This window comes from Bactrocera neohumeralis, chromosome 5 (assembly GCF_024586455.1).
Source record: "Bactrocera neohumeralis isolate Rockhampton chromosome 5, APGP_CSIRO_Bneo_wtdbg2-racon-allhic-juicebox.fasta_v2, whole genome shotgun sequence".
Classification (NCBI taxonomy): Eukaryota; Metazoa; Arthropoda; class Insecta; order Diptera; family Tephritidae; genus Bactrocera; species Bactrocera neohumeralis.
In genome coordinates, this window is record NC_065922.1 from 37786776 (window position 1) to 37813264 (window position 26489).

General features: G+C 37.5%; 4 protein-coding genes across 18 annotated transcripts in view; 1 reads left to right on the forward strand and 3 right to left on the reverse strand.

The window, feature by feature from the left end:
- Positions 1-26489, reverse strand: part of LOC126759629 (uncharacterized) — a 135554-nt gene that overhangs the window by 64136 nt on the left and 44929 nt on the right. The window lies entirely within an intron of this gene.
- On the reverse strand, positions 1142-4770 carry LOC126759630 (mucin-5AC-like). 14 transcript variants are annotated; one of them, XM_050474565.1, is made up of 2 exons: positions 3035-4770; positions 1142-2326 (listed from the first exon to the last, which is right to left on the reverse strand). In XM_050474565.1, the coding sequence occupies exons 1-2, from the start codon at positions 4659-4661 to the stop codon at positions 1296-1298; spliced, it is 2658 nt and encodes an 885-aa protein (XP_050330522.1). In that variant the 5' UTR covers positions 4662-4770; the 3' UTR covers positions 1142-1295. The 14 variants fall into 14 exon arrangements, with proteins under 14 accessions (XP_050330522.1, XP_050330518.1, XP_050330513.1 ...); XM_050474561.1 differs by having other exon boundaries at positions 1142-2896; positions 3350-4769; XM_050474556.1 differs by having other exon boundaries at positions 1142-2845; positions 3182-4769.
- Positions 5197-7029, reverse strand: LOC126759650 (papilin). Of its 2 annotated transcripts, none has more exons than XM_050474615.1 (3): positions 6948-7029; positions 6781-6880; positions 5197-6705 (listed from the first exon to the last, which is right to left on the reverse strand). In XM_050474615.1, the coding sequence occupies exons 1-3, from the start codon at positions 6993-6995 to the stop codon at positions 5276-5278; spliced, it is 1578 nt and encodes a 525-aa protein (XP_050330572.1). In that variant the 5' UTR covers positions 6996-7029; the 3' UTR covers positions 5197-5275. The 2 variants fall into 2 exon arrangements, with proteins under 2 accessions (XP_050330572.1, XP_050330570.1); XM_050474613.1 differs by having other exon boundaries at positions 5197-6708.
- LOC126759648 (uncharacterized) lies at positions 17825-26446 on the forward strand. The gene is made up of 6 exons (XM_050474611.1): positions 17825-19092; positions 22198-22507; positions 22825-23528; positions 23602-23950; positions 24014-24234; positions 26078-26446. Exons 1-6 carry the CDS (start codon positions 18967-18969, stop codon positions 26162-26164), a joined length of 1797 nt encoding a protein of 598 aa, XP_050330568.1. The 5' UTR covers positions 17825-18966; the 3' UTR covers positions 26165-26446.

Consider the following 26489-nt stretch of genomic DNA (forward strand, 5'->3'; position numbering starts at 1 on the left):
TCAATAGCAACAAGAAAATCATATTGCTACTTTAAATTGGCCAGCACAGTCACCAGACGTCAATTGTTTGGACTTTAAATCAATAATTTAAAAAATCACTGATTTTCGCGATTTTTTTAAATGTTGAAATTAACTTATCAGTCAGATGATTTTTTGAAATAAATACATTCATGACGAATACAAAATGATTTTTTGGATTGGAACTAGATATCTTCAAAACTATTCCTTTGAGAGTGGAAACCGTTTTGAAAAACACCATTCTGGAAAAAACGCGTTTAAAGATTGGAGTCGCTATGTGCCCCACTCTGTTCCTTTTCTACAAGAAACGCTGTAGCGACCGTAATAATTTGAATTTCGAATTCAATATTTTAGAAAATGTTTACTACTGTGTATATTATCCGATAATGCAACAAAAAATTAACTGTGGAATATATGTATTTATGATTTAATGAATCATAATCAATAAAAAACTCAATTACGAATTTGACGATGATGTGCTGTTTGGCGTTTAAGGTAATGCTATATATCGAAATATCAAAAACAGATCAACGAAATATCTAACTTTGTTAAAACTTGACGAATGCTAACGCACGAATGAACGAAAAAATTGAGAGATAAGATTATTTATTCTTCATTTTAGCAGAATTAAAAGACAAATATCCAAACAAATATCAGAAAGATAATAGTAGGCTTTCACTCTTCTTCAGTTCAATTTTGCTTTTTGCGCAACCAGTAGTTTTTATATTTGTCATTTTATCACTCAAACGCAAAAGTAAATATTTGAGCTTTTAACGGAAGTGTGCAAATTTGCGTATGCTACTATAATTAGAGCAATCGCAATAAAAGCGGCAATAAAAAAATGTCTCGTTCTAAACAAAAAAATACGCTCTAGATACCAGAGCTTGTTTGTGATCTAGCATGTAAGAATTTAGCAATTCACTTTCATGCGGGAATAACCAATCACAAGTGGTAAGCAAATTGCGTGATAAAATTGTAATCTCAACTACTTTCAAGATTACTTTTGTACTTGAAGCTTTTGTGTGGGGCATGACTCACCGCTCGCCAATCTGATAAAATATTCAACACTTGAGTTCGGTCCGCAATATGCTATCTATCCCTGGTCAAAATAAAAGTCAATATGTTAGTAATAAATTACTTAGAGATAAATCGTTTAGTATTATATTTGATAAAAAAAAAACTTAAATTAATGCAAATTTTCTTTATTTTACAATTATAGTATAAGCATTACTTATACATAAATACGAGTGCACGAAGTGCGGTCTCTCGCATTAGACTCATTTGGACGATTCGTGATCGTAGTATTTGGAACCGTTCGGCCGTAAGAAACAAGTCAGTCGGCGCTCACGACCGCATGAGCCAGACTCTAGACGGAAGACCTCACCGCTCGGGCAAGCGCTGGGTAACTGAAGGAAATTGCGATGTTTCGTACTCCACTCGCAGGTATAGTATTTGGTACAATCATTCTTATGGGCGAAGGTACCCTCCACTAAGCAGGTGAACGGTTTGTGGTGCTCAATAGAAGCTACTTCACCGCTGCTTTCATCACTGTTTTTACAATCGATTTCTGGATCACAATAGAGTGTGTTCCTATTGAATTTTTGTCCGCGGGGACACTTCAAATCATACTGCTTCATTTTACCGAAAAATTTGGCACAGTAGGCAAACTTTTTGCAACCGTCTTCACTTGGGAAGAAGCCTTCATAGGGGCATTTTAAGTGTTCTGGTGGTGGTTTTCTAGGTGTTGTGGGCGCTTTCGTAGTAACCGTGCTTGTGTGTTTAGGCGGTTGTTTTACTGTGGTCCTAGGTGAGTTGGTTGTAACTGGCGCTGGTGTGGTAGACGACACATGGGGTGAGCTGGGTTTATCACTGGGTCTTGGTGGTACTTCACTGGTTTCTGGTTCTTTTGTTATAGCTGGACCTTGAGTAGTAGTGGTTTGCGATACTTCTGTGGTGCTGGCTTCAATACTTGTTGTGGTTGGTGCACCAGTGCTGCTGGGCGCGCCTGTCGTTTCAGGCTGTTCTGGAATTTCTGTGGAAGGGACTTCTGGTGCTTTTGTAATTTCACCATCATTTGTGGTAGCTACAGTTGTCTCATTTTCCTCGGGTGCTTCTGTGCTAACTGATACTTCCGGAGTGGTATTGTCTTCAGGTACTTCAGTAGTACTTGATGCCTCTGGAAGTTCAGTAGATTTTTCAGTAGTACTTGGTGCATCTGGAATATCAGTAGATTCTTTGGCTACAGTTGTCTCATTTCCCTCGGGTGCTTCTGTGCTATCTGATCCTTCCGTTGTGGTATTGTCTTCAGGTTCTTCAGTAGTACTTGGTGCCTCTGGGACTTCAGTAGGTTCAGTAGCTACAGTTGTCTCATTTCCCTCGGGTGCTTCTGTGCTATCTGATCCTTCCGTTGTGGTATTGTCTTCAGGTTTTTCAGTAGTACTTGGTTCCGTTGGAACATCAGTAGATTCTGTAGCCACAGTTGTCTCATTTTCTTCGGGATCTTCTGTTGTGTTATTGTCTTCAGGTTCTTCAGTAGTACTTGGTTCTTCTGGAAGTTCATTAGACTCTGTAGTAGTACTTGGTTCCTCTGGAATATCAGTAGATTCTGTAGCCACAGTTGTCTCATTTTCTTCGGGTTCTTCTGTCGTGGTATTATCTTCAGGCTCCTTAGTAGTACTTGGTGCCTCTGGAACTTCAGTAGATTCGGTAGTTACAGTTGTCTCATTTTCTTCGGGTGCCTCTGTGCTACCTGATCCTTCCGTTGTGGTATTATCTTCAGGTTCTTCAGTAGTACTTGGTTCCTCTGGAACATCAGTAGATTCTGTACCTACAGTTGTCTCATTTTCTTCGGGATCTTCTGTTGTGGTATTGTCTTCAGGTTCTTCAGTAGTACTTGGTTCTTCAGGAAGTTCATTAGACTCTGTAGTAGTACTTGGTTCCTCTGGAATATCAGTAGATTCTGTAGCCACAGTTGTCTCATTTTCTTCGGGTTCTTCTGTTGTGGTATTATCTTCAGGTTCTTCAGTAGTACTTGGTTCCGCTGGAACATCAGTAGATTCTGTACCTACAGTTGTCTCATTTTCTTCGGGCTCTTCTGTTGTGGTATTACCTTCAGGTTCTTCAGTAGTACTTGATTCCTCTGGAATATCAGTAGATTCTGTACCTACAGTTGTCTCATTTTCTTCGGGCTCTTCTGTTGTGGTATTACCTTCAGGTTCTTCTGTAGTACCTGGTTCCTCCGGAATAACAGTAGATTCTGTAGCCACAGTTGTCTCATTTTCTTCAGGCTCTTCTGTGCTACCTGATCCTTCCGTTGTGGTACTGTCTTCAGGTTCTTCAGTAGTACTTGGTTCTTCTGGAAGTTCATTAGATTCTGTAGTTACAGTTGTCTCATTTTCCTGGGGTGCTTCTGTGCTATCTGATCCTTCTGTTGTGGTATTGTCGGCAGGTTCTTCGGTACTGCTTGGTGCATCTGGAACATCGGTAGATTCTGTAATTACAGTTGTCTCACTTTCCTCGGGTGCTTCTGTAGAACCTGATCCTTCTGTTGTGGTATTATCTTCAGGCTCCTCAGTAGTACTTGGTGCCTCTGGAACATCAGTAGATTCTGTAGCTACAGTTGTCTCATTTTCTTCGGGCTCTTCTGTGCTACCTGATCCTTCCGTTGTGGTACTATCTTCAGGTTCTTCAGTAGTACTTGGTTCTTCTGGAAGTTCATTAGATTCTGTAGTTACCGTTGTCTCTTTTTCCTCGGGTGCTTCTGTGCTACCTGATCCTTCTCTTGTAGTATTGTCTGCAGGGTCTTCAGTAGTGCTTGGTGCATCTGGAACATCGGTGGATTCTGTAATTACAGTTGTTTCATTTTCCTCGGGTGCTGCTGTAGTATCTGATCCTTCCGTTGTGGTCTTATCTCCGGTAACAGTTGTTTCTTCAGTAGTGCTTGGTGCATCTGGCACTGCAGTAGATTCTGGTGTTAAAGTTGTGACACTTGGAATGGATGAAGTGCTTTCTGTTGGATCTTCGGTAACGATTGATTCTTCAGTAGTTCTTGTGGCTTGTGTAGTTTCTGTTGCTAACGTTGTTTCTTCTGTAACCGTAGTAGGTCCATCAGTAATGGTCGAATTCTCGTCAGGCTTATCCGTACTTGTCGACTCTTGAGTAGTGCGCGGTTCTTCAATTGTGGTACTTACTACTTCATTAGTGTAGGGTTGTACAGTGGTGGTAATTGGTTTTTCGGTGGGTTTTAGAGTTGTAGATACTGGTACATCTTGTGTGCTCGAAACAATGGGTACCTCCGAACTTGAAGGTTCTCCAGTTGTAACTGGCTCTCCACGTGTAGTACTTGTAGCTGCGGCAGTACTTGTTAAGGGCACTTCAGTAGTGCTTGTTGAGGAAACTGTAGTATCGACAACGTTTGCTTGATCTTTTAAAACACAATTACTAGCGCTTTGACTGAAAACGTATCCATTTGAACAGGATAAATATTGAATCGCGTAAGAACCGTCATCATTCAAAGAGCAACTATAAAACGTTGGCATATTATCGATGAACGCAAAGTACCCGGATTGCGTGCATGGATTCTGAAGAATCCCGCCATTAACGGCGGCAAGCGCCGCAATTATTGCAAATATTTGCAATTTCATCTCGTAAATATGTTTCGTTTATTATTTTATATATTTTTATAATTTTTATTCGTAAATTCTTTAATTTAACTAAGGATTTTAGATCCGTCTCGTTTAGTCGTTAAGAAGTAAGTAACTGACGCTTGTATCTTACTAGTAGCTTTTATATAAAATGTATGAACATTAACCAAATCAAAATTTGTGATTACAACTCATTAACTGATAAAGCGGTATCACGATAAACTCATACACAATATATGCTCTGCGCCTTTGTACTGGTATTCTCCCACATACTGGTATTCTTTTATCAGGCAAAATTTTTAAAGCACCTGGAAATTTGCCAAGTGGTGGTGAGGAGAAAAAAAAATGAAAATATGAAACTGAAGTTATTGCTTTTTAATTGCGCCAGTTCAGCCAGAATACGCTCTCTCTTTCCGTATTTATCTTTGGCTCTCAGCACAACACATTCGCAATCTGGACAGCGCTTGAACAGAAGATAGCAGAGCTTTGAAATGCTTCCTAACAACGGGCATTTCGTCTGGGATATTAGATTACGTTTCTGATTAGAAATATAAATTTATTTTTAAACTTTTTTACTATAACAATATTTACTTAAATTTTATTAACTTCCTGTTCTAAGGCGTACAAACATTTTGTGCTGTTGAAAAACTCTGTCCATCTACGCACTTCATACCGACAGCCTTGTATTTATCCTTCTTGTTCACGCAAATGAAGTAATCGAAAAAACTTTCAGCCGCTGCCGCAAAGTTTCCCTCCTCTACACAATTGAACGGTGTCTCGTCCTCCAGCGAAATGCCCAGCAATTTAGCCTGTTCCTTTGCAGCTTTGGCCGCCTTCTTTAGTAACTCTTTTTCATATTTTTTACGTATTTTCTCCCGCAGCTTCGCTTCTTTCAGTTTGGCTTTCTCTTCGGCTTTCAACACCTTCACCTCCTCACGCACGCACTCCTCGTCGGGGGATTTACTCATATAGAGTTCGTAATTGAGCGGCAAGTCCTGCAAATTTGTCATATCTACGAAACATTTACCCAGTTCGTGTGTATAGATTTGACCATTACCACATTGGATGTGATAAATGTGAAAAGCGTCAGTCAGCCGTGATGCCACACACCAATAGTAGGATGAATTGTCTTGTGGATCAGCAAATGTGCCTTCCTGTATGCAGCGCAATGCATCGGCGCATGGCGAGAGATCCCGCGAGCAACGCAGCAGTGCCGGGTTGTAAGCCTGGCCGGTAGGACAATCCGTTTGTGCTTTAATCAGCTGATTGGTGGCTGTGGGTTTGCAGCTGATAAAAGCGCGACAATTATTCTCTACAGAATATGTACCTGGTGCAGCACAAGGCGATTCCGTTACAGCAACCGGTGTGGTAGTTGTGGTGTCCGTATCTTCGGTATCCAATTCAGTAGTTTTTTGTTCCGTACTACTTTCCAGCGGTTCATTTGTAACATCGCTTTCGTCCTGCGTCGTGCTGACTTCCGGTTCCTCCAGTTCATTTGAAGTCGTTGGAAGCGTAGTTGAAATATCTTCATCCATTAATGTCGTAAACTCTGGTTGGGTTTCCGTTGAAACCAAGCCTTCTAATTGCTCCGCTGCCACTGTTGTAGTTATTATTTCATTTTCAATTACTTCAGCTACGGACTGAGAAGATTCCAAATTTTCTTTGATCGCAGCTTCGATTTCCGTTGCGAGAATTTTTGCTGCAGTTTCACCAATTTTATCTTTAAGTTCAGCTTCGATTTCGGAGTCGTTTGACTGAGAAATATCTGCACTAATTGCACCTTCAAGTTGCAATCTACTGCCGGAATCATTTGACTGAGAAATGTCCGCGTCAATGGATCCTTCAAGTTGACCTTCGGAAGAAGAAAATTCTTGAGGGTGTGACGACTCTTCGCTAAGCGATTCTTTGGATTGCAATGTGGCTGAAATTGAGCTTTGATCTTCTATTTCAGCATTGTTCGTGCCGCTTTCCTTCAATCTTAGTTTTTCAAGGTCGATGAGGTTATTGGCAGTACCATTTTTTGGCTGGCCTTCAGTTAGTGGTTCTTCTAGTATATTTTGAACGGGTTTGACATTAATCCATAATAAGGTAACAGTAAGAAATAGATTTTTAAAATTACCTTCCACATCTTGTTTCAGATAAACCGTTGACTCCGTATCCTTGCCGTACTCGTCGCCAACCGGCAAAACTTCTTGTGCCAATGTCCTTTGTGTTGACAACTGCAATGTAAACTCAATATTTTAAAAATTCCAAACTTTAAAGTAGTGTCAGCAATCTTAAACAGACCAGTAGGAAGCTGCAGAGTACTAAGAACACCGTTATCACTCGCTTCATTTTATATATACTTGTATGAATTATTTGAGAAATGTTGCAATTCTGCCAGGCAGTTCGTTAGTTACTGTTAGAAATGCTTGCAATGTAATGCAATTTATAGCTACAGTTAACAGGGTAAGGTGGCTCGTGGCTTTGTGTCAGAATTTTGCGGTATGATGAAGTTTGTAACCACTTCCATTTTCTTATGATTTCACTGCTGATCCTTATGGATCAGATTGTGGAGATATTATTTTGCAACTTTCGACTATTTCTTGTTCCTTTAGAACATATTTCCTATATCACTGCATACATAAAAATTGCATCAACGACTTTTCCAATTCAATCCGATACTTTTCGTTCTTATCTGCTGTCAGGACTAAACTACTCTCTTTTATCTTATTCGGAGTTAAAAATGTTAATCAGGAGCAGAAACTTAAATATGGAAATACGTAGACTTTTTGGAATTTGTAGATACTTTCTCGAATTTTTTGAAAAAATTTAAATATTTTTAATGCCAAGGTTTTGGTTTTTTAATTATTTTTCAATATATTAAAGCTTGGTTTGACCCTCAAAACCACCCGTGAGCTGTAATCGTGCAATTTGCCAAAAGATGGCGCAAGTTGATTATTATTCCTTTATGTATGCCATTCCTTTGAAGCGTGAACAACAATATTTTTTGTACTCAAATGTGTCGAACTTTGAAAAAATGATTTTGCACCGAATTCTACTACTTTCAAAAGTCATCATATTTTGATGAAAGTTTTAGCTAAGCGAGCGTGTCAAAAGTAGTTGTCATGATTTAAAATTGGTGATTTTGGCTTCGAAACCTTTAATAAGGAATGCTACCGACAACAACTCATCAAATTGGGGCGAGCGATTGCTGAAAAACGCCAACGGAAAATGGATTTAGCGACTAGTCAAGAGGCAATAATTCTCCATCAAAATCTTTTCGACCTCATGTTGCAAAACCGGTTAAAAACTGTTTGGAAAATAGCGGTTGAGAGATTTGCATAACTCAGAGATTTGTAGCGTAGACCTTGTCCCACCATATCTTCTGGTCGATGGAGAACTCATCGCTGAAATACGGTTCACATCAGAAGAGGGTATCAAGAATTGATTTGATTAATTTTTTGCCGTCAAGCCGGCATTATTCTTTTGGGATGGGATTCATAAATTGCCGAAAAAGTGGAAAAAGTATAGTTAAAATATAAGTTCACATTTGGCACATGGGGGGATCGAGAAGACTACAGGAAATGCCTAGAGCAAGGCACCAGGGAAAGAATGGAGTATCTCTTGTGCACTTGTCCCTAATTAATAAGACTACCCTATAAGCATCTGGGTGTCCACGGTATGATACACTTTGAGGACGTATTGATAGTGAGGCCGCAGACTTTATTAAAATTCACGTCAAGCGCAGGCCTTCTAAAGGATGACTACTCTTCAAGTACCTAGAAACATTTGGTATCGCAAAGTACCAAAACTGGACTATGCGTGGCTTACTGGCCAAGATTAACCTAACCTAAATTATATTCAAAAAATTAAAATAATATGGCGACTCTCTTTATGCTAGTTTTGACGAAACCTTATTGAGAAAAATTACGTTGGGCATAAAAATCCTAATTACATACCACGTGGAGAATCACAAGCAGGCTGACTAGCTTTATTTACGCATATTTACATATATTACTATAAATATATGAATTTCATACAAATTAATCTTCTTATCTTTCGCAAATATGAAAACTATGTCACCTCAAGTGTCAACTCATTTATATTTGTGAATGGAGCTTCCTTTGCTGCACTCGTATGGAATTCGTAGTGTTTATCCCCACATATTGACATAATACCTACATATATGAATACATATGTATAAGTACATATGTATATAGTACATATATTTGTGTGTATATTCTCAAGGCATAAATAACTGCCGTTTTACGTCGAGTATTTGCAGGAGTTTTGATAATATTTTGCACTGGTTATAGGAACGTCTTTATACCTTAAACAGGATATTTTACGTTTGCCAGGAAGTCTGTAACTTACAGAAGAAAACGTTAAAGATTCTTCAAAGTCGATTTGGTCATGTTCGTTAGTCTGTCTATATATAAGCGCACTAGTCCCTCAGTTTTGGATATAACGTTCTGGAAGTTTGCACTCGCCCTTTTCATCCCAAGAAGCTGCTGATTGGTTGGAACAACCGATATCGGACTACTATATGACAGCGCTGGCATAAAAACTGACGGATCGAACTCAAGTCTTTCTATAAATAACTTTTTTTCTAATTGACGGGATATCTTCATGAAAACTGACACACATTATTATGCAAGGCAACGCCATAATCTCCGAACACATCGTTGACATCGAACAGTTATGGCATATATTGCTGCCATAACAGCTGATCGATCAAAATCAAGATAAAGCAATGCAACTGTGAAGGGTATTATATGTTAGCAGCCGAAGTTAACGCTTTTTTCTTGCTGCAATTTTCATTTGCTCGCTTTGAACTTGTTATTTGTGACTTAAGCAGTTAGTTAGTTGCTCGGTAGTATATTTACAATCTATTTACGTGCGTATTTTCAAAGTATTTACTTTGTTTTATATTTATGAAGGTGCATAAAGAATTGCAGATGCAGATGAATCACTCGAACGCAAACAATAACAGGCATTTAGATTTCATCACAAATGCATATTTGTTTACTTAACTCTGAAGACCCTATATAAAACCTTGTGTATGTATGCAGCTTACCGACTTATTAAAATTTATGCAATCTTTTGTTTCCTGTGCTAAAGATTTTATCGTCAAATTTGAAAAATTTTCGTAGAATAACAGTTCCTGGAATCACTTCCCCTGCTGATTATAATTTCCGTCTTCAAATCTTTTTCAATTATAAATCAGAAATACAATGCTCAAAATGTGCTTTATCATTTAAATCAAGTGAAAATGATAAGCATAAAATATATACATACATATAATTTATATATGTATGTTATGCACTTGAACAATTCGCAAATTTTAGGAGAGGTCAACACATAAACGAGTACAACTAAATTTGGTATTTGGGTTGGGCACCATATGTATATATGTATATGTATGTATGTACAAATAATAGCCTATAATATGCCAATCAAACAACTGGTTATCTTGGCGGGGATTAGATAAGTATTTTTGCACGAAATTTGTTTTTAATTTCTTCACAATTATTTATTTCAAACACTTAAGAATATGAAGGGGACCAGAAGGTCTCCATCGCAAACAAAAACTCAAAGCGTAAGCTGGAAACTCACTTGTTGTATGACACTTCGCTTAACAAACTTTGAAAATTAAGGTTTCTGGAAAAGTACAGCAACCAATTTGACGTATAAATCAAATCGTGGAAGGAAGAGAAACCGGAAGACTTAAAGAGATCAAAACAGCATCATTTCTGACAGTGCTCATTTTTATCTCGGCAATGATGTTAAAAAATTTCTACTTCAGAACCCGCACGATATCGGGTAGTCGAAAAAGTCGTTTCGTATTTTGTCAATAGATGTCGTTGTGGTTGTATATCCAATGCTCCAGTATGTCATACCATTTAGTGTTGGAAAGGTGAGATTTTAAGCTTCATATAACCAAAAAAAAATTAAATTCGGGGATGTTAAAACGAAAAGTTACAGCTGTTCAAAAATAAATGAAAATAATGAAAAAATTCGCTATATTTAGAAATTTTTGTTTCAAAATGGGAAGCAAGCCACCAATGAAATTTGTGAAGTTTACGGAGACGATGCAATATTATTTCGTGTAGCACTACAATGGTTCGCTCGCTTCCGTTCTGGAAATTTCGATGTGAAAGATGCACCTCGCTCTGGTCGACCTATCGCTGAAAAAGTCGATGAAATTATGGAAAAGATTGACCAGGACCGTCACATAAGCAGACATGACATCGCTAAGGAACTTAACATTCATCATCAAACGGTTTTGAACCATTTAAATAAGGCTGGCTACAAAAAGAAGCTCAATGTTTGGGTACCACATGAATTGTCTGTGAAAGATTTAATGGACCGAATTAACGCCTGCGATTCTTTGCTGAAGCGAATGGTAACAGGAGACGAAAAGTGGATCAAATACGACAGTAATGTGCGAAAAAAATCATGGTCCAAACGTGGTAAAGCTCAACAAATGGTCGCAAAGCCAGGATTGACGCCTCGAAAGGTTATGCTGAGTGTTTGGTGGGATTGGCAAGGAATCATCCGGTATGAGCTGCTGCATCTTGATCGAACAATTGATTCTACATTTTACTGTTAACAACTGATGAGATTGAAGCAAGCGGCCATAACTGATCAGCAGAAAGGGCTTCGTCTACCATCAGGACAACGCTAGAACACACACATCTTTGATGACTAAGCAAAAACTTGGAGAGCATGGCTGGGTAGTTTTGATTCATCCACCATATAACCCTGACCTTGCATTTGTTTTGGTCAAGGCAGAACTCCCTTAATGGAGTAAAGTTGGCTTCAAGAGAAACCTCTGAAAATTACTTGACGCAGTTTTTCGCCGCAAAGCCAGAAAAGTTTTACACTGATGGAATAATGTCTCTTGCGGAAAAATGGCAAAAATTAGTCGACCACAATGGTACATTTTTGGTTCATTAAAGTTCATTATAAATATAGAAAAATAAGTTGAAGTTTGATTAGAAATTCGGAAAGACTTTTTCGATTACCCTATATTATCAGCTGAAAACAGTTTAGGGACTGAAGGTCCTGATGGAGACATATTTTTATGAACTCAAACTAAAAAAAGAGACTTTAACGTGTTTTGCACATATCACACAATCAGCAATCCAGTCGATGACATTTTTGAAAAGTAACATGGAGACCGATCTCATTCAAAAACCATTAATTGTTTAGAACTTTTAGGCAACATTCAATTAAACTACTGGTGGGTAACAAATAACAACCGCTTGAAATAATGAAATATTTGATATATCTCTTCTCTTTAAGGAGAAAAACTAAAGAATTATATTTTCTCACATTCGTATACCATTTCTACCACTTATTCAATTGTTGTATAGGGATATAGTATGCGATGTCTCTCACGTCAGTTATCTTCATATGGTATCTTAATCCATTTAAACTCATAACTCACTCAGCTGAGATAAAAAACGAAGGAAATATTTAATGTAAAACAATTTCGTAAATTTTGGCTATGCTCTGAGGGGCAGGAAAGTGCGTAAGTACATTTCCGTCAGACTTCAGGTTTGCCAAAAATAATATAAAAGAATATATTCACACCATGTTTATGGTATACAGACAAATTTTGGCTAATCTTATCAAAAAGGCGTATCATGTCTTGAGAAACATGCTAATATTTGTGTACAGAAATCCCTCGATATGTGGCACACAGACTATTTATTTCACTATATATTTTTAGATATATTTAAGTAGTATAATTCTTGCACGAAATTGATAAACAGTGTCTACAAGAAAGTTTTTATTTTATTTACAATATTCCTTAATTTTTTATATATAGAATTTCCTATAGGAATAGCTGACAAAGTGGGCGCAAGAGTTTGGGTTTTATATGGCATTCAGCTTCTCGGCAAGTGACCATAGAAGATCTTATATTGGAACATTCGTTAAATCTTCGAAATTTATTTGCAAAACACAGGTTCCGCGCAGTAAACTTACAGAGTATTCCGTTCTAAGCAGTAATAATGACTGATTGACTAAGTTTGGCGTACTTTCAGTGCAAAGAGACTCTACAGGCAACAGTGCATTCAAGAAAAGTTACTGCCGACATGCCAAAAGCATTATAGGTCCATGCATTTCTAAAACTGAAATTCAAGTTAACAATGTCGTAAACGTTATTTAAGACTTCAATATCTGTTGTCTAATAAAAATGTGGTACTCGGTACTCGTTGAGCTGTATAAAATATATAGCTAATTGTCAAATATTCCTGGTCAGGTTTGACCCTTCATCATCTTATCTTTGGAAAAGATCATGATGTTGTATGCTCTCATTTAAAAATCCATTTAAGCACTTACATATATAATACAATTTGTCAAAATGAAATCTAAAAGGTTTCCATATTCATCGAAAGTGATTTTACGCAATTTTTTAATTTTTATGATTCTTTGTTAAAAAATGGGGACCCCATTGCCTGTACTTTAATACAGCGGCATTACTCAGCTAAAAGACAATGTCGTTAAGGTACTATTAACTTAAATTCCAAAATATTATTATAACAATGCAATAGAATTTAGATAAACACCTACTGATAGTATATTTGACTTAAAAAATAATAATATGAAAGCTTCATAATTTTTTGGTTTCAATCTAATTTTATAGCATTTGGAGGCATGCTAAAGTGCATGATTGTATATATCGATATATCTTTAGATAACATTCGTTAGACTTTATACATGGTTACAGTATTTTATAACTAAAGTTAATAACGTGGTACCGAAATATGTCGAAGAGTTGGATTGAAGGACTTCCCTTGGGTTCATATAGACTGAATAAAGTTTGGTCAGAACCCTAAGCAACAGCAACAGGGAATTGATGTACATACAAAATGTAAGCTGTACAGCCGAACAGGACTTTTTCCTTATGAAAAAATAGTAAATCAGACCGGTTGGTTTAACTAGAACTTTTCCTTATACTGCTACACAATAGTTCTTTTTTGGTTCCATTGATCTCGGATAAGCATACCATATACAGTGTATTCTTTAACGCAGTCAAAGAAGACAGCTTATGAATATTCGTATCTGTTGACGATAATATACAACCTTCCGAAGTATTAAAGAGAGATCAAAGTGGACTCAAGGAAAATCATATCTCTGGTCTTCTTTTGAGTTGATCATTAATAACCAAATAGAAATATTGTATAATGACAGCGCAGCCTCAAATACTGCACAAAGTGTGTAAAGCGGGAATTCACAATTGATCAAAATCTTAGCAGAGTTAGATGTTCAATCAAAATAATTTTAAATTATTGTGTGGATTTGTGACAGTGGATGAAATATGACATATTCATTGTACTCTGAAGGTCAAATAACAATCATGCGCGTGGACTTCAGGCGATAAACTAAAGTCAAAACGCACAAAGAAAAATAGTCAGCTATAAAAGTGAAAACCTTCAACGTGCTATAAATGGTATATAAAAATTGGATTGATGACTATAATCAGACCAAAAGCATCTTTGTGGAATAATAAAAAAGAAATTCGCTATATCGTGTTTTTTCATTTAAACAATCCGATATTTTCAGCTGGCTGTTAAGGGGTTACATGGGTTTCCTCAGGGAAAAAACAGCCTTTTTTCAACAGTTTTTTCCCATATAAAAAATGAAATATTTTATTAGAATTTTTTATTCTTCAAACAAATGTACGCTATTAGTAAAGAAATTCTGAAATTTGTGGAAAAAATATTTTAAAGTCGGCCATTGCGACAGCCTTTCCCGTGACCCCTCGGAAAAAAGATGCGCCCGCATTGGCAGAATAACTCCTTAAATCATCTAAAGTAAAAAAATACGTTTAGTGAAAACCTTAACTTAGAACTTTAACGAGGGAAAAAAACTGAAAATTGAATTTTTTGGATTTTTTTTTCAAAAAAATGAAAACTCTAGTGAAAATTTCGCGGCTTTTTTTTGAAATAATTGTAATCGGAAAAAAATCCCTTGTTGAAGTCTTTAAAAGCAAAGACCTGTGTAAAACTTTATGAAGATCGGTTGAGTAGTTCTCGAGTAAACTTATCTACCGACTTTAGAAACACAGTTTCGAGAAAAGCTCTTTTAAAGACCACGCACTTAGCCAAGCTAGCCACGAGCGCACAAGTTCTGAAGGCTGTATCTCCGAAACTATTACTCTGATCAACTTAAAAACTCGGGACAATATTCTAGAGGTGTTGTACATCTTAATAAGATAATAAAAAAATCGATTGTAAAACCCAAAAACCCCGTAAACCCATGTTACCCCCTAAAAATTGTATAATAAATAACCAATGTGTAAATATTAAAAAAAAAAGTTTTGGATATATGAGAGTATTTGTATGAAATCAACAGTTTTTTTCTCGAAACGCTGTTTTGAGAGCCGGTAACAAATATTTCTCGGAAACAGCTGGAGTGCTCGACTAAAAAGTTTAAACGGCTTTTTTAGAAAATTTTTAATAATAATTTAAATAAAAGTCAACAATTTGACTAATCTTTCAATCATTACTAGTATTCATATACTGTTGTTGAACAGAGTATACGTATTATGTTTAACATGAAGTTTGTAACACCACAAAGGAGACATCAGCCTGACGAACTGAGTCGATTTAGCCATGTTCGTCGGTATATACGCAAACTTGTCCCTCAGTTTTTGAGATAATAATCTGAAATTTCACACTCGCCCATTTCTTCCCAGGAACTGCTTATTTATCGGAATTTTCGATATCGGACTACTATAGCATACAGTTGTTATAAAAACTGAACGGATGGAATCAAGTTCTGGTATGAAAAACTTTTTTATTTGAAAAGTTATGTTTCCAAAATTCAGGATGGAATATTATCCAAGGCATGGGTATAATATCCGAAGAAATTTTTCAGATCGAATTACTATAGCATATAACCGCCATACAAACTGGCTCTTCAAAATCAAATTTTTCTAAGGAAAAAATGTTTGTTTGTTAAGGGCATTATAGGTTCGATGCCACCGAAGTTAAGTTCTTTGGATTTGAGATCATTTTAAGCAGAACAATCTTCCTCACTACCAGACACCATTTTCGTGGTCGCGCTGGAAATGTTTCAAGATGAATCGCTGATTATTACAATGCATTAAATTTTTTAAATGCGCATTATTTTTATTTAATTATTAAATAAAATGCTTTTTCAAAAAGGAGTTCATAAGAAACGAGTTCTTTCCGACTTGTAAGTGGATAAAACCGCTTAAGCCATCAAATGTGCGATCATATAGTCATCACTGTTACTCTTGAAGGGAAAAAAGAAAGCTGAGAAAGCTTGTCAAAAGCGATTTTGTCAGTGTTGAGATAAAAGATAAAAGCTAACGGGATTAAGCACAACAAATACACTCATCCCTCGCAAAAGCACACACATCTCTACCAACAACTTACACAGTTACAGTTCCATTTATTATATAAACCTGTATATGTATGTATATGGATTATATAAAACTGCCTATGTGTATGGTATATATGTATATAAATCCAGCTATTGTTAGACATTGCCTGGCGCTTAACTTTACCAGTGCCTATTTTTATACCCTGAACAGGGTATATTAAGTTTGTCACGAAGTTTGTAACACCCAGAAGGAAGCGTCGGAGACCCTATAAAGTATATATATAAATGATCAGTATGTCGAGCTGAGTCGATTTAGCCATGTCCGTCTGTCTATCTGTCTGTCCGTCTGTCTGTATATATACGAACTAGCCCCTCAGTTTTTAAGATATCGTTTTGAAATTTTGTAAACATCATTTTCTGTTCAAGAAGCTGCTTATTTGTCGGAACTGCCGATTTAGGACCACTATAACATATAGCTGCCATACAAACTGAACGGTCGGAATCAAGCTCTTGAATGGAAAACTTTCATATTTCACTATGTATTTTCCTCCGAAGAAATTGTTCAGATCGGTTAACTATAGCATATAGCTGCCATACGAACTGAATGGTCGGAATCAAATGCTTGAATGGGAAACTTCCTCATTTAACTTAATATCTTCACGAAATTTGGTATGACTTATCGTTTATAGAAATAATTTAATATCGGAAAAAATTGTTCAGATCGGCTTACTATAGCATATAGTTGTCATATAAACCGAACGAACGGAATGAAGGGCTTGTATAGAAAATTTTCGCATTTGAAGTGGCATCTTCACGAAATTTGACCTGGATTACTGCTTAAGGTAATAATATAATCTCCGAAAAAATTGTTCAGATCAGATTACTATAGCATATATGTAGCTTCCATACAAACTGGACACATAGTTACTAAAAGAAATGCAGCTGTGAAGGGTATATTAGCTTCGGTGCAGCCCAAGTTAACGTTTTTTCTTGTTACTAATGCTAATGCATTTTATCGCATTTTGATTGACGTGATTGAAAATTATATATTTTTTTATCAGTTTCAGCAGTAGTCCACACGCCATTGCGTCACTTGGCGAAAACTGTTGCATACATTTGTGCGTACGCGCGCAACGAGCGTGTGTTGAGTGGAAACGGTACAGCTGTAGCGCTGACAACAAGAAAAATATACAACAAATTACTATATACATGCATATGTACACATAATTAACTATGTGTGACATGTAAACAAATACAATTGAGGAAAAGCAGCACAAAATGCGGTGGATGCGCACGCTTCACAGCTCCCCCTGTACGTAGGTACCACATATGGAAGATAAAGCGCGTATCAGCTTAAGATAAATGCCAACAGTCCCTTCTTTCCCAAGTACGAGCAAACTCAGCACTCATTACATATACACAGGCAGCTTTTCGCGCTTTCTCTGTTCAGACGACGTCAACAATGTCACTGCGTCGTCGTCGTCGGCGTCATCGGATTACGAAGGGCTGCTGACTGCTGCCGGGCTGCACAATTATGCGGGCGGCCAACAGATCAGCGCGCCGGTGGATTGCTATCTGCAGCGGGGATGATGGTAATGTCCACATGCTCCATGTTCATATTATATATAGAACTATATATTCATATTTATTTGTGTGTGTATATTTGTGTATGTGATATGTGTTTGTAGCTGTGTGTGATACGTGTTTGTGTCGGTGTGTGTGCGTAGCGGCAAGAATGCTTGATGATTATGATGATAATTGTGGAGCAAACTGGCGGTGAGTGAACGTTTTATATTTTCAGTACGATAAGTGACATGATCAGCTGCAGTAGTGGATAAAGAAGCAACAATTATTTAAGGCACTCGTTAAGGCAGTTGATCAGCGGGCATCGCGTTTAACACACACACATATAGTATATATGTATATATATACTAAATATATATTATGTATATATAAAGTTACGCGTATTACAATCGTTTATATTTCGTATAGACTTGCTAATTGTTGTTGTTGTTGGAGATGAAATTTTAATTTAAATACTACTTGTCTAATTAAAGTGATTAAGTGCGAATTCACGGGCAAAGAAAGTGCATGGAAATAGCAGCGTTGCAAATAGATATACATAAATAGTATATAATATAAAAATACATATATAATGTAAAAATATATATGTACATATGTATATACGTTTATAATTGTGTAGATATGTGGATAAAATTCGCTTGCTGATGCAAGAACAGTGACAAGTGCTATGCTAACTTCGTCTATCGCGTCGCATCTGCTAATCTCCGCTAGATACTTTCTAGTGATAAGCGACGAGTCTTTTATCAGCTCAAACAACGGTTAAAGCTTGTACGTGCGTCTGTGCAATGAAATTTGCGATGTTGACATTATTTACGATGTGAGCTGCTGCCGTCGCTGCTGCTGCTGCTGCTGCTGTGAAAGCGTCTGCACACAAACACACAACTTTTATGAAGTAGCAGTTCTTGGTGGAGTCACTCACACATATACATATACATACATATACATATATAAATGCAGAAATTTTAATGAATAATAAGCGCATAAATTGGGGATAACACACACACGAAGACAAGCGCGCGAAGAGAGTAACAAAAGTGCAAACGAAAAGAAGCAAGCGAAAAAGTTAAACAAAAAAAAGCGCAAAAAAGCTTAAAACATACAAAAAAACTTAAAAACACAATACAAACCGAAAAAAAATCAAAAAACGCTAAGCAAAAACAAAAAAATTGCAATAAATTTTTAAAAAATCCTCTTTGTCTCGCGCAACGCTTCAGCCGCACAAGTTACAAATTACACGTTACAAGTTAATTTTAAATACAAGCCGCTCTTGTTGTTATTGTTGTGCATTTAAATTTATTTTTTTTTTGTATTATTATTGCTGCTTGCTCGCGTTCCACGCATTCAATTGAATGTATCGCGCTCTGTGGCGGCAGCAATGAGTATACCGGCGCGCGGCAAATGGACTTCGGCGACTGCGGTGGCGACGGCGGGCGTACAGCGCAGGCGTGTAATCAACAAACACATTCAACAGAAGTATCTGTTATGTGGGTTTGCCATACATGTACATATAAACTATATATACATATATTACTTACAATATATCATTCTATAAACAAACTTGTAATTATTAAGTAATTAAGTAAATGCCTATGTAGCCACACATAAACATACGTATGTATGTTTGTTTGTTTGTATATTGAAATTTAAATGGCACATGTTTATCGACAAATCGTCAAACGAAAACCGGAAAGCAATAACTGCAAACGCTTGATATGACGTCTTCACACGCTGTGCACTTGAGCTGCCAAAAGCGGAATTTTTTTCATATAACAAATAAAGCGGCTGTCGGGGGCTATTGATCTTGAATGATAAGCTGATTTGAGAGGGTCTATCATTGGGATAATATGTTAGATTTGGGTATTGAATGCCGGTAGCCTTACATTTTCCCAATCACTCACATTCTAAAAAGTTCGATATGTGAGAAATACTGAAATATGGTAGTTAGTGGCTGGGATTATAAGTTTAAATCAAAGCGTCTCACATTCCACTAAATTTGGATTAAGTCGGGCTGGTGCAGTCCACACACAAACCGAATCGATGAATATTTCTTTCCTAGATCGGTAAAAATCTCTTTTATATTCATGTGAAGTTTGAAGTCCAAATTTTAAATTAGTGAGTGTTTAGTGAAGAGCTTGTCTGGCGATTTTTACCATGGAAAGAAAAACAAATTTAACAACCAGTTTTCTTAAAATTTTGTGTTTCTAATCTGCGAAATCGGGTAAAATGTTTCAGAAGATTTTTGGCTTACTTCACCACGATCACAAGCAAATCGGGTACAAAGCAAGTCGTTAAAATTTTGAAGTCAAAAAATCTTGACTCATGCAAATCGTCCATCCACATCTGTTCATGACAATTGCTTCGAAAAAGTTGAAGAAAAACAGCTTGAAATCGCCCAGTTGGTATCAGCGAGATAGCAGAAGATCTCAAGATGGATTGACTCAACACTAATATTTTGGTTAATATTTTGATAGTGAAGCATGTCTATGCTAGGTTCGTACCAAAATAATCTTTTACAAAACCGACGTCGATTAAAGGTCGCAAAAAAGATACTGACAACATAGCTGAGGACCCTCATCATATCTGCTGGCGAAACGTGGGTTTATGAATATTACGTCGAGACTGTTGACAATCTAGCGAATAGCGCTTCAAATATGAGCCAAAAATAACAAAATAAAAATTTGCTGATGTAATTGAAGGCCATAGATACTTAACTTCTAGTGTGCTCTCCCCCATATCTCATATGGTCACTATGGTCCAGCATCCTGAACAATTTCAGCATTCTGCTGGGTGCGACTGAGGTGATGTGATACCTGTTCACGTAAATGGAACCTAGGACCTTTAGCCTGCTTCTGCAAATTGCTGAGCAATCCAGAATCCTGTTCCATGTCGCAGAAATGGCAGTTTGCGCAAGAGACTATGCCCATATTGGACAAGTGCTTCATGAGCCTGCAGTGCCCTGTATATAGCGGAATTTGTCTCGGGTAAAAGGCATAGACCTTCTTAAGTTACAAAAATAGTATGAAAATTGGATAAAACTTTGGTATGCCTGAAGTGGCTCAGGAGCCTTTTTTGAAACCGATGATAATGATTTATATTGAAATGCCGAGAATGTACCTTTTTCAATACATATCAAATAGGGTTTATCAGACAGGCTGAAAAGTCTATATCTATTCTATGAAAGTGAGAAGCTATTTTTTTTATAAAAAAAAAGCTGCTGTTAGCAAGAAGTGGGTTGATGATGCTTTATCTGGGCTCCGCACCAAAACCAACTAAGTAACTGGTTTTCTGATTCGGTACAGGTCATACGTGCACTGAATATGGTGAACCCAGTGAAGGCCTGAATGATTTTTACGGACGAAAACATAAAAAATCCAAACAATTATTTCAAATAGCCATGGCAAGAAGCTGTTCGATATCGTCTACACCGTAAAAATGTAAAGGAAATGTATTTTGAAAGTTCTGTGCCCAGTGATTGCGGCGCGAGCTTGCAAAGCACCAAAATATTCAAAGAATGAATGTTTCTAAGGAGTGTTTCGGGTTAATGAACCTGAATAAACCTAAGATTTGTCATCGGTATATGACAAAGGAGGTGCAGGTGACCACATCATTTCACTCCTGAGTATAATCGAAGTGATCTGAGTGAATAGCAGAATTGCATGAATTTAGCTTCGAATTGCTCACGTACGCACTGTATTCGCTGAATCTAGTGCCGCGATCTTTCCTTCTACTCAGATCTCAAGAGATTGCCGAGACTGATGCCGATTTTGAAGCAAACAACTAAGCACACTATTAAAAGGTTGAAAGAACGTTATGTATATAATAGGAATATCGTGCTCAAATGTTATAAACATAGTTTTTCCCAATAAAAGGCGGCATTAGCTCGTCTTATTGTGTTCTGTCTCACTTCATTCCTGTTTAGTCAAAGCTGATGCGGTTAGTTTGAAGAATCGTCGAAGTTATCTAAGCATAGATCCAGATAAATAAGCACTTTGAAAACAATACGGCACAGATTTATGAAATTAAATGTTGAGTTGAGTTAGAGATAAGGTCTGCTGTAGAAATGTAACCACCAAAATACGGTTAGACACGAATATAATGCTTTTTACAAACTGTTTGAGATTTATCTTCGTAATAGGCAGAGCTTTGATTCAGAGCTTTGATTCACAAGTGAATAACATTATCAGGCATTTCGGAGATCAGAAAGAGTAGGTTGCTTCATGAAGAAATAAGGTTAAAATCGGTCGGAAAAACAGTCAACTTTGTCTTCAAAACTTAGCTGAAAATAGTTTCCTATTTCAACAACATCGCATTTATAAATGAAGACTACTTTCGTAGACCCAAATATATATATTTTCATATCAAAAATACACTAACAAAATCTCACTGATCACAACAAAGAAAAAAGCTCACACAATCTAGCCTATCTTCTTCGAGACTTTGTTTACAAACTTACTCGCTGCTCGCATATAACACAAAATGTGCTAAGAAAGTCTGTGACACGTCAGTCGGTTATGTCATTTTGTATTATTACTTACTAACATATTTTGTCTCACCTTTTTTAATTAGTTCTGTTCTAATTTAACACTTTTCTTCGCAACGCTTACAGGCTTTCCTCGCCACACCTGCCTATCTCTATGGCAATGTCGTGGAGTCGGATAAGGATTTGGTGCTGCGCATCTGGCCGGCAATCGTTTATCAAGCCACGGGTCAGATTTGTCGCTCCATTCTGGAACATCTGGATACAGAGTATCGGGGTCGTGAACGTGAGACCACACAATATCGGCGCTTCTTTCTCTGTGCCACGCTCACTACTTGCCTCTCGCTAATGATTAGCGGTATATTCTTTTCATCGGCTTGGTTTATTGTTACAACAACAACACAAGCTGTAGCAATAGTATTTTATGGATTATTTGCGGGTAAGACTTGAAAGAAAACAATAAAACTCTAGACATCCGAGGGTAGTATTCTAAAGATTACCAGCGATGATGTTTGAAGCTATTAGAATTACTTCGAACATTTTGTGAAATAGTTCCTGAAACTAACAAGCGGCATTTGCTTCCCTTTTCAAACGGGAACGCTGACTCAATAACAAACTCCAGCTTATAACTAGCAGTTGAGCCCAGGGTGGAAAAGCTCAAAACGGGATACTTGTTTGTACATACTTATTTTTTGCATTCTCCTTTACTATTATAATTCTCTAAAGTTCCTTAATTTTATGTTCCTCAACTTTCAGGCATTGGTTCTAGTCTCTTCATTTGGAAGACCCACGTCATTTTGGAAGCGGTACGCCCGCGCGAAGATAAGTTCGTACGCAAAACTATACACCTCTGCGGCGAGGCATTTTGTCAGCTCTTCCTCTCATTCGTCTTCACCAGTCTACGTACACTTTACGGTACAGCGCAGTCGATAGTACTGATGTCCGCATTATTAGTGAACCTTATACCGATCAGTTTAATTATTACACGTCATCGTGAAGGTTCCATCACAAAGCGTATTTCGATGATTACCGCCGAGAGTTCCTTCCCGCCACTGCATCATCAATTGGGCGCATTCCCACCTAGCATTGCCGATCAAATCGATGGCATTGATGTACAAGTGCCGCGAATTTGGAAGAGTCCGCTACGCGAACAACATCCGGGAACCGCGACCGCTGCACTGTTTTCGGCTGAAGCACGTAATAACTATATGTTGGCTGCGGATGAGGCCTACGTGACCTTTGTCAATCCAAATGGTGTGGAGATTATGGAGATCATACCCGAGGAAGATGAGACTGTGTCTATGATTCGTGGCAGCTCAGCGACTATAGGAAAGAGTCATAATAGCGTGGCTGCATCACAAAAAATCCATCCAAATGCTTCATCGAATGGATTACAGCAAATGGATGAGACGACAGGCGTTGACAAAACAGAGACCGATGTCAAAGAAGTTGGAAAGTTCGTAAGTAGGATATTGATTCTAGTAAAAAGTATACGTTATACCATAACTGAATTTTACTTTTATATATCCATAGTATAAATTTCAACGCATATCCCGTTACATAACTACGAATATTTGGAAGACTTTGAAAGAAAAAACTTTTCTGCCACTGCAGCGTGCGCTCTTGGTGCCACGCCTCTACTCAACCACACTACTAATGTCCGCGGACATCTTTTCGTATGTAATGTGCCTAACGGTACTGCCGGGATTGGCGGTGACTCACCACGCTATCAAAAACGCAGAAATACCATTTCTATTTTCGCTTTTGGCCTTTCCATGGATGTGCTTCTCGTTGATGACCCCACGCTTCGGCAGTAGTCTGTATAAACGCAAAATCGAGTGGCATACCTTGGGCAGCGTTTGTAAGGCTTTGGCCTTAATTCGTGAGTATAATCACAAACTTTACACATAACTAACATTGTTTATTAACATTTCTCATTTGTCAGTCATTAGTTTCTCCACGTCGAAACTGCAACTGAGTGTATCCTCCGTCCTGTTGGGTTTCGGTCAAGCGGTAACGCTCTTCCTTCAGGATGTCGTCTTTCAGCGCAGCATGCCACGAGCTCAATGGAATGCCATACGTTATCCAGTACATTTCACCAATGGTCTACTTATGTTTGTGTGGGGCGCCTTGGCTCATTGGGTTGTTGTGACCTTTTCTTTTCAGGTGAGTGTACATCTTTAAATGGAGGTAACAAGAGTACGTCGAAACTTTCAGTTTATACGGCAGCTATATTATATATTCTATCGGCGATTCTGACACGTTAGGAGCTTCTTGGTAAGAAAAGGACGTGTGCAAAATTTCAGATCTATTTCTCAAAGTCTTGGGAACTAGTTCGCGTATACATAGACTTACAAACAGACAGACGGATATGGTACACTTTACAAGAAGGTAAAAAATCCCACTATGAGAACTTCCGAGGCTCAATGGAGTTGAATTAACAATTAAGCAGCATACCAAGTACCTGAGGGTAATTTTGAACAGCAAGCTGATGTGGAAACTTAATGTGGAGGAGAGAGCGAAAAAGGCCCTAAACACATGTAAGAAAATGCTTGGGTCTACTTGGGGCCTATCCCCTGGCCTCATGCATTGGTATTGTGGTAGTCAAGCCAATCTTACTTTATGGTGCTCTGGTGCAGTGGACGACCGCTATGAACAAAATTTCATTTAGAAAACCAATGAAAGAAATACAGCGTCTCTCTGTTCTCTGCAAAACGGGAGCGCTAAGAACCACTCTAACGGAGGGCACTAGAAAGGTTACTCAACGTACCATTTATCGACATTGCAGTGAAAAACTCTGCGACAAAATTGGCTGCAAGATTGGCTGCATTAGGTAAATTCTCTACAAGGACCTTCGGGCATAGCTCAATAAGTAGTGGGATGGTGGACAAATTAGACCACATACCCACATGATTTATTTGGGAGAAAACACATTGTCATACTAAAAGAGGGTGGATAACTCAGAAGCCTGCTACCCACTAGTGGAACTTACACTATCAATACAGATGGATCCAAAATGGCTAATAGAGTGGGTCTTGGAATCTATTGTTCGGAGCCGGATCTCAGGCTATTTTCAAGCTTCCAGAATACTTCACTACCTTCCAGGTGTAAGCCTTTGCTGTTGGAAGAATGGCCGAGATAGCTAACTACGCAGGAAATAACATAAAATGGATAAATATACTTGTATACGTCCATAGCTAGGCACGAATTTTCACATCGCATTACGTCATAGAATATTTGAAGCAGGGAAGCAGTAGATGAAGCAGTATATACTGACTTCCAGGCCACAAGGGAGTTACACACAAGGTCTCGAAAAGACTGCCAGAAGGCTGTTGGCCTCTTGACAGGTCACAACCTACTAACATCACAAGCGAGCCTGATGGGCTTAAGAGTTGACGATACATGCGGAAAGTGCAGAGAACTTGACATGAGAGGGACGCTGGAATACCTCCTATGCCTGTGTTCGTCACTAGCTAGAACTCGTCCTAAGTATCTAGGATCTTCGGAGTTTAAGAAACCAGACTAAACGTAGAAATCAAGTCGCTCTTAAAGTTAAACTAAACCTCCACCTGGCATTACTAAGGACCAGCAGGTCTTTGTATGGCGTGAAAGTCGGCCAGTATAACCTAACCTAAAATCTATGGAATAGGTGGATGATTTAATTTTATTGTAAGTTTTCCATGAGACTCTTAAATCTTTGGCTTATAAGTTTCGAAAAATTAACTGCATATTTTGAAATTGAAATTGTGTATATCATATGTAGGTAAACAGTTCTTTAAAAGAATATAATGGAACGTCGATAAACGTTCCTACAAGAGCCCTCAAATGCTACAAATATCGCGTATTAACTGGATCAACTTACAAGGGAGTTGTAGTTCTGTGAAGTCTAAATTTCCAAACATATTGGGGGACCACATATTTTTCTTGTTGATCCTTAAACGTATCTAATACATACAGAAATTTTGAGCTTACTGTATTTTATAAAATCTGCATGTTTTGTACTTTTCAGGCCTCTGTGGGTTTGGCGGGCATGGTCTACGTTATAAGCATGATCACTTGGAATATGATTTTTGTCTGCTGCAACACGAGAGATTGAAAAAATTCGACAGTATTTACGATTTTAAGCCAACTGGATCTTATAAAAGTGTTAGCCTTCAAGTACTCCTGCGCACTTAAATAGAAATGTATGAAATTCTTTGTAACTTGCCATAGGTATATTTGACGTTAGATTTATTTAAAATTGTTCCTCTCAAAAGTGAATTTCTTAAAATATTGTAATTTTGTAAAAGTATTAAAATCAAATAACGACTAAAAATTTAAAAATTCATAATTTAAGTATTTTTTTATTGTGTAATTAAATCAAATTTAATATTCTTCATTTAAGTACGTATCTATGTATATTCTCATAATTATGTAATTTT

Excerpts from the sequence above, each read along its gene's own strand:
- LOC126759630 (XM_050474551.1), bottom strand. The coding sequence starts at position 4,661 with ATGAAATTGCAAATATTTGCAATAATTGCGGCGCTTGCCGCCGTTAAT.
- LOC126759650 (XM_050474613.1), bottom strand. The coding sequence starts at position 6,995 with ATGAAGCGAGTGATAACGGTGTTCTTAGTACTCTGCAGCTTCCTACTG. Across the intron at positions 6,881-6,947 it reads TACTCTGCAGCTTCCTACTG|TTGTCAACACAAAGGACATT; the intron begins GTCTGTTTAAGA and ends TTTACATTGCAG. Across the intron at positions 6,709-6,780 it reads TCTGAAACAAGATGTGGAAG|AAGAACCACTAACTGAAGGC; the intron begins GTAATTTTAAAA and ends AAAATATACTAG.
- LOC126759648 (XM_050474611.1), top strand. The coding sequence starts at position 18,967 with ATGAGTATACCGGCGCGCGGCAAATGGACTTCGGCGACTGCGGTGGCG. Across the intron at positions 23,529-23,601 it reads TCAAAGAAGTTGGAAAGTTC|TATAAATTTCAACGCATATC; the intron begins GTAAGTAGGATA and ends ATATATCCATAG. Across the intron at positions 24,235-26,077 it reads TTGTGACCTTTTCTTTTCAG|GCCTCTGTGGGTTTGGCGGG; the intron begins GTGAGTGTACAT and ends TGTACTTTTCAG.